The sequence below is a fragment of the Octopus bimaculoides genome, chromosome 5 (assembly GCF_001194135.2).
Source record: "Octopus bimaculoides isolate UCB-OBI-ISO-001 chromosome 5, ASM119413v2, whole genome shotgun sequence".
Lineage (NCBI taxonomy): Eukaryota > Metazoa > Mollusca > Cephalopoda > Octopoda > Octopodidae > Octopus > Octopus bimaculoides.
Window position 1 is genome coordinate 78,531,426 of NC_068985.1, and position 8,342 is coordinate 78,539,767.

The 8,342-nt window shown below is 36.4% G+C and overlaps 1 protein-coding gene across 2 annotated transcripts in view; it reads right to left on the reverse strand.

Moving 5' to 3' along the window:
• Positions 1–8,342, reverse strand: part of LOC106869253 (opioid growth factor receptor-like protein 1) — a 32,246-nt gene that overhangs the window by 15,398 nt on the left and 8,506 nt on the right. For both annotated transcript variants that reach the window (XM_052967808.1, XM_052967809.1), the window contains exons 2-3: positions 5,510–6,202; positions 382–472 (exon numbers count right to left, since the gene is read on the reverse strand). In XM_052967808.1, the coding sequence (XP_052823768.1) occupies positions 382–472; positions 5,510–6,202 (784 nt within the window). The remainder of the gene's footprint in view (positions 1–381; positions 473–5,509; positions 6,203–8,342) is intronic.

Below are 8,342 nucleotides of genomic sequence, written 5' to 3' on the forward strand. Positions count from 1 at the left end.
TATATATATATATATATATATTACTCTTACTTGTTTCAGTCATTTAACTGCGGCCATGCTGGAGCACCGCCTTTATAGTCGAGTAAATCGACCCCAGAGCTTATTCTTTGTAAGCCTAGTACTTATTCTATCGGTGTCTTTTTGCCGAACCGCTAAGTTGCGGGGACGTAAACACACCAGCATCGGTTGTCAAGCAATGCTGGGGGGACCTTATATTGGAAGTCTGTCCGTGGGTGTAATTTACCATGGTGGAATATACCATGGTGGAATTTACCTATGGTGAAATTTATCTGGTGGAATTTTCCGTGGCGGAATTAACAGCAGTAGAATTTACCTAGAATCAAATAAAGATGACATGTAAGATGACAGAAACCAACTTACCATCTGGTTCAGACTTTCTTTCATTTCTGTAGAAGTCCAGATTTGGATTATGATCTTGACTGGTGTCATGGAATTCCGGTTTAGATTTTTGCTTCACAAATTATTTATTGAAAATAGAAAAGAATGCAATATTTCTTACATCAAACAACCATATCTATAACTGTAAAAGAGAGTTTGTGTGTGTGTGTGTGTGTATGTTCCTTATGCATTCCAAAACTGAGTTGCCGATTTTCATGTAAGGAGTATCAAAAGATTCAGTAAGCTTTTGGCTACCAACTAAACTATATTTTCATTCATATATTTGTATTACAAAAATTTAACATTATCATTTTTCTTTTAGTTACCTATCAACATTTTATATCAGCACCACAATGACGATGACATCACATTTTCTATATGTGTGTGTTCGCACATTCGTTACCTAAATTAGGCCGATGACTGACAAGTATATGTGAGTGACTGTGTATATGTCTGTCAGTATACATACATTTTTGTGACGACTGACACACACACAGGGACAGAGATAGGCTTCATCTGTGCGTTAATGTACATGTGTGTGTGTCTCTTAGTTTATGTATGCAACTTCCTCTCCTCCCAACAGTGAAACGTGCGGATATTGAAAGCTTACTTGCGGCTTAGACTTCAAACAAACAACAATGTTCGCTTTCAAGTACTACCAACAAGAAGACTTGCCTGATTTAACACCACTCACAATACTCGCGGGTGCCCAGAATTAGACAGGCTTGGAGGAGAAGGGTGTGGAAGCTTAAAGACCCTGCAAACGGACAGAGACTTAGAGACAAGTTACTTGAAGCATTTAACGAAATAGAAGGGGATATAGCATCATACAACGTGGAAGACAATTGGAGATTTCTGCGGGACAACCTGTTGAAAGCCACCGACCAGATTTGTGGGTGGTGTAAGGTCCCCTCCCGACCCAGAGTAACGTGGTGGTGGAACAAGGAGGTAGACAGGGCTATTAGACAAAAGAAACAGGCTTGGAAGGACTGGAAGAACGGTGGTAGCAGGGAATTGTACCAATGTGCCAGAAGGGAGGCTAGGCGACAGGTTTATTTAGCCAGAGGGGAAGCAGATAAGGAAAGATTAATTACAGAAATGTAATTCCACTCCTTCTAACCAGTTTCAAAATAATGTTTTTTTAACAGTCTTTGTATTCTTCAGTATGAGCATCAACATCGCCCAACCTTTTTACTGCGTTATTCAGTATCTATTCTACAGCCTATAATATTACACAGTTCAAAAACAGCATCCTCCTTTTTATTCACTTTGTTCAGTATTCGTTTCAAAATTGTAAAATAAATCATTTTTGTATGTAAAACTGAATTATGCCTTTTGAATTTTCTTGGACTTTCACTTTCTTCACCATGACATTCATTCAATCGTGGATCTTATAACATTTAGTACACGTTCCAAATAAATGTTGCACTCACATTAACTACATTTTGTTTCACATGAACTTCGTATGTGTACGTTTTGCTGTTTTCAATATGATTAATTCTATGAGTGTATGTGTTTCTGCATTTGTTACATCTATAGCAAACTATAGTAAAGAACATTTTACACTGTTTTAATGAGCCCACATCTAATGAAGTAGCCATCCTTATGGTTGGTGATCCCCATGAAAATCATAATATTCTCATTCATGTTCAAGATAACAACCTTAAACGTGTTTCACAGACTCATCCCTCTTATGATGCTCTCCAATATAATCTCATTCTGTGGAATGGACAAGATGGGTATTATTTCTATATTCCTTGGATTGAACCTGCAACAGGATAGCCACTTACAAACAAAAAGGTGTTGTCAAATGACTTCTATTCTTACCAACTGATGTTAAGACCAGAATAATCAAATCCTTTCTATTATAGGTACAAGGCCTGAAATTTCAGGGGAGGGGACCAGTCAATTACATCAACCCCAGTGCCTCACTGGTACTTAATTTATCAACTGCAAAAGGATGAAAGGCAAAGTTGATCCCAGCGGCATTTGAACAGGTGAAATATCACTCAAGCATTTTGCCCAGCATGCTAACGATTCTGCCAGCCTTCCAGAACAATCAAATCAATTACACATGTCAAATAAACTTAATTTTCATTTACATATTTTCTACATTATCTCAATAACCAGCTATAGTTATTTCAAATACACTTCTCTACAATGACCAAGCTTCATTAGAAAATGAAAATAATTTCACACTTTCAATTTGAACCAAAATTACAAAGTGTTGCATTACAAGAGTGACAATGTGTGAATAATGAAAGTAATGTTTCTCCAAATTAGTCATTCAGGCAATATTTTGGCTTGCTTCTAATGTATAACTTTTGTATGATGTTTCACACATGCATAGAATTCTACTCAGACAAACATTTGTGAAAATGTACACATAAATATTGTATTAAGATAAGGCACAACCCAAAAAATTGCATTGAAAAACATCAATTTTTTTATATGTTATAAGGAAATACAGCCTCTCTCTCTGCCTCTGTCTCTCTCTCTCTCTCTCTCTCACGCACAAAAAAGATGTATGCATATGTATTTATGGGCGAAGGTTAAGAATATGCACTCCCAGTATTTAGGGTTAGGGTTACGCTGAAAACGGGTGGTGTGCGTATTCTTTACCTCCACTTATTTATGTACATGTATATGAAAGATAATGTGTGTGAGAGAGAGAGAGAGAGAGAGAGAGAGAGAGAATGAGTGGGTGCCACTTGCACATATATGCAAAGAATTTCATACGTCACAACACACACCTTCACTCACTCTCTCTTTATCTCTCTCTCATACACACATCCTTTTCATATACACGTACATCTTACACTTTCTCCTCTCTTCTACTTACTCCTCTCACTTCAAAGCAAATATTGCCCTTTTACTTTATCCTCTCCCTCAATTTCTGTTAGGGAAATTAACAAACAATCATATGATCCCATATATTTTGAGTTGACAACTTTGCTTCTTATGCCATAAAATAATTTCCTTTCACACATACACATGCATGCACACATTCTAGGTAAAATTTGTGTGTGAATTATGTTAATTTTTGCAGTGTGCACGTGCAAATTTACAGCTCAAACCCAATTGAAATTCTCTTTTTCTATTGGGTAATTTGTGTTGGTGATGAGCATACTTAAAAACCTGATCTTTGATATAAACTTAAAAGGAAGTTTTCCCCAAAATCTTGTCCTTTACCTCTTCTTTCTAGCATGTCCTAGGTGACATTTCTGCCCCCTTTATTTTTTTTCCCTAAATTTCTTCTGATTCCTATGTTTGCAATACAGGAGATTAGGATTTCACCCACAAAACACGTTCTCAATATTTTAATTTTCTCCCACTCCACACCAAATTAATTTTTTACTTTTTTTAAATTTTTATTCTTGGTAATCCATGGAGAAAAAACAGACTACAAATTTTTAAAATTTTTACCCATCACCTCACCAATGTGCACTTTTAGCTTTTTGGAAAGTAGGGAAGTTTCTTCAGAAATAATGTCGTTTACCTGTTGTTTCTTGCATGTCAGGTTTTCTGCTGGTGGTCTGGTATTTTTTAAGTCTACTATTTCAGTAGAATTCTACGCATGCGGGGAAACAACAGACAAAAGTGAAAGATTGGGAGATTTTAGCTTTTTGAAAGCTGGTAGGTGTGATGGGTGGACCAGGTGGGGGAAGGGGCTGTGAGTGTTTTTTTTTTTAAAGAAAAATTAAACTATAAAAAAAATATTTATATATATTTCTCACATTCGTAATCTCTGTATTTTCCTATGTAGATAACAAAAAAAAAAAATTGAAAAAAGTTACAAATTAAGAAATTGCAGTGGGGATAGAGGGAAATTGAAATTTTGAAAATGTGATTTCTGGACAAAATCGTATTAACCTGCTTTTATACGATGAAACAAAACATAGTTTCTGATCCTTCTTAAGAACAGAAAGCACTTTCATGCAAACCCATGAAAATTGTACCCTGGCCCTTCACTATTAAACAAAAAGTAACTTCCATTATTCCATTAACTATATATCAGCTGTGCCAATTCTGCTCATAAGAAAGGAGCAAATAATACAATGTGCTTCTATGTCATAACACCCAGGCAACGCCGGGAGACATTGCTAGTATTTGTTAAATAGAAACATTTATTTATTATAACTATTTCTATGTCACTGAAAACAGAGCCTTTAGATTCATTTGCACCACATTCATAGCTTTAGTATTTCATTATACCTCCCCCAGGGATAACATTAATTGAAGTTAGGCATTGTGGGATAAAAGGGGTTTTTTTTTTTTTGTCATGCCATAATATGAAGGAGAGAATGCAAGTGAGAGGTGTAATCTGTTCAGCCAATAAAATGATTTATTTAAACATCTTAAAATTAGAAGTTGTTGATTTCTCAACAGAACAGAAAGAAGGGCTAATAGATTATATTCCTTGGCAGAGAAATATAATCTACTAGAAATATAATCTTCCCTAATGTATAACTGGTACTATTTTATTTACTCCCATTGAGATGAAAATTAAAACAACTTGCATTGAAGACCAAACATTTGAAAGGGAGGTCTGCAGTTATTTGAATTTACCCAAGTGTATGACAGCTACATGATGACATGTGGATTGGAATAAAATCATTGAGAAATGCTGCCTTAGACTATCAGATGAAGAATTTTAAAAAATTATTCAGAGAGGTGTTTAAAAAATGATAAGGCATCCTAGTACCCTGTTAATATCCTTATTTGAATTGAACTCAGTACCTATTTATTCACCAGTACTTTCTCAATAATTTGGTCACTGATTTACTATGCCTGTTCTATATCTCTTCTGTTTCTGCAATAACAGTCACTGCTTCTTTGAACTTTATTTCCTCTGTAGTGCTCCCACATAAACCTACACATGCCACTTTTTTGTAAACCTCTCACCACACCTGCTTGGTTTCACCAGAACCTTCTACTAAATACTTCTCCAATCCTTCCTACCTAAAACTTAACCTTTTTGCATTTAAGTTTATGCTAATCAAAAAACCATTCTCATTCATCAGCCATATTGTATAATTACCCCCAATAAATAAGCTCAGAAAAGCTTTTGGGCACTTCTCTTTTTTATTCTTAAACCAAATAATCTTACCTTGGAAAGTTCTTCTTTGGAACCCGTCTCAGTTTGGGCTTCTTGGTTGTAAATCTCAGTTTGATGCACTTGTTCGCGTCTCTTCTTCTTCTTTTTACTCTTGCGGATTTTCTCAGTTTTAGGTTTTTTTTGGTCGTCAGTCTTAGATTCATGTTTTTGGAGGTATGTCTTAATTTGATCTTCTTGGTGGCATATTTTTGGGGCATGTTTTTGCGGGTGTATCACAGTTTGACTTTCTTGGAGGTCTGTCTCAGTTTGGTATTCTCCTTGGTGGTCTCCTTTTGTTGCATTTTCTTCGGAGTATATCTTTGTTTGGTCTTCTTGGTAGTCTATCTGACTTTGGTATTTTCGGTGGTCTGTTTCAACCTGGTGTTCTTCTTGCTGGCATTTATTAGTTTTATCTTTTTCTTGGTAGTCAGTCACAAATTCTTGTCCTTGGTGATAGCTCTTACTTTGGTCTTGGCATCTGAGCTCAGTTACGCCTTCTACATATTTTATCTTAGTTTTGTCCTCTTCAGTTTGATGGTTTTGTTCCTGTGTTATATCAATTTGATCTTTCAAATGTCTTATCTCAGTTTGGTCTTCTACATGTGGTCTTATCTCACTTTGGGCTTTTTTTACCCCTAGGAGCTCTACTGTAGTTTGGTCTTCTGGATTATCTGTTACAGTTGAAAATTTTGATGGCCAAAAGACCTATAATAAAAAATTATAATATTACATGCATAAATTTCTCATTATTTAATTTGATATTCATCATCATTATTTAGATTGTACAGGCATCTCCTGCATTACAGAAGTATTACGATACTGAAAATCTTACTATAATGTAGAATTCTGTAATATTACATTGTTGTCGCCGTCATCATTATTTAATGTCCATGTTCCATGCTGGCATGGAAGGAGCAGTTTGACAAGATCTGAGGAACCACAGGGCTGTGCCAAGTCCCACTGTCAGCTTTGGCATGGTTTCCAAAGCCAACTACTCTACGGAGTGTGCTTGGTACTTTTTTCATGAATTTTGGCATGAATATAGCACAGGCATCTCTGATGCAGTGGTGTTGCTAAATAATTTGCATGACAGAAAAATAACAAGGAATAGGAAAAGGAGAAAGCTCTAGCTACAAAGTGAGGGTGGTGGAGTATTTGAGATTGGGAGGTAGCCTTAAACCAGGTGTTGAAAGGCTAACATATGAAAGAGGGACAAGAGCAGGTGTCTTGGTATAGAGGAACTACATGGCTATCTCACATTATATAGGTGCGGGAATAATTGAGAAGGAGACAAAAGAAGGTAATGATGGAGTGCCAGAGAAAATACTCAAGGGACAAGAAAGGTGAGCATAAAAGAGGAGACAGGCTGTGGGTCATAGGATGGAAGGTAAGAGAGAGTAAATACTTCATAAGAGTGTGTAGGGAAACTAAGAGATGGTTAGAGACGAAGGTAGAGGTGAATGTAGAGAGTGATGAACAAGGGTAGAAATGCGGTTGATGGAAAATATATGTATAAAGAAATGTAAGGGTGGGGAGAGGGTGTAGAAGAGGCTCAGGAAGGACAGATAAGGTAGGGGGATGATATGCAAGGAGTAGGAGTGGTGAGAATATACAAGGGGGTGCTGAAAAGTTCCTGGCTTTAAGGGCATCACAAAGGGCCTGGTTAGAGTTCTTAGAGAAACTAAAGGACCACTGCAATAAGTGTGTGAATCTAAGAGAGGAATATGTTGAATAAAATCATAATTAACTGATTCTCCTGTATCTTCATTTACCCAAGGCTAGAAACTTTTCAGCATTTCCTCGTGTATCTATTTGTCTCTCGGTCTATATACATATATATATATATATATGTGCAGGTGGCACATAAAATACACCATTTGAGCATGGCCGTTGCCAGTGTTGCCTGACTGGCCTCATGCGGGTGGCACGTAAAAGCACCCACTACACTCTCAGAGTGGTTGGCGTTAGAAAGGGCATCCAGCTGTAGAAACTCTGCCAAATCAGATTGGAGCCTGGTGTAGCCATCCGGTTTCACCAGTCCTCAGTCAAACCCATGCTAGCATGGAAAGCGGACGTTAAACGATGATGATGATATATATATATGTGTGTGTGTGTGTGTGTATATATGTACTAGCAATGCATCCCAGCATTGCCCGTATTATTTGTTCCTTTCTTATGGGCAGAATCAGTATAGCTAATATATAGTGAACTGGATTACTGGTGTAATGAAAGTTATTGTTTGTTTAAAAGTGAAGAAGGGAAGGGTACAATTTGCATGGGTTTGCATGAAAGTGCTTTCTGTTCTTAAGAAGGATCACCAACTATGTATTGTTTCATTGTATAAAAGGAGGTTAATATGATTTTGCCCAGAAATCACGTTTTTAAAATTGCAGTTTCCCCCATACCCGTCACAATTGTAACTTCTTTACAAACTTTTTTTTATCCATGGAGAAAAATACAGAGATTGCAAATCTAGGAAATATATTTTTTCTTAAAGTTCAATTTTTTTAAAGAAACACTCAATGCACCTTCCCCCACCCTGCCTACCTATCACCTACCTGCTTTCAAAAAGCAAAATACACACTATGTTTCACGCATGTGTAGAATTGTGCTAAAATAGCAGATGTAAAAAATATTAGAGCACCACCAGAAAACCTGACATGCTAGAAACAACATTATTTTTGATAAACAACATTATTTCTGAAGAAACTACCCCACTTTTCGAAAAGCTAAAATGAAACATTAGGAGTTTGTAACTTTTTGAAAGTGGTAAGGTAATGGGTAGATGATTGGGAAGAAGATTTTAGTGTTTCTTTAAGAAAAAAGAAAATTCTTAAAGATTTGT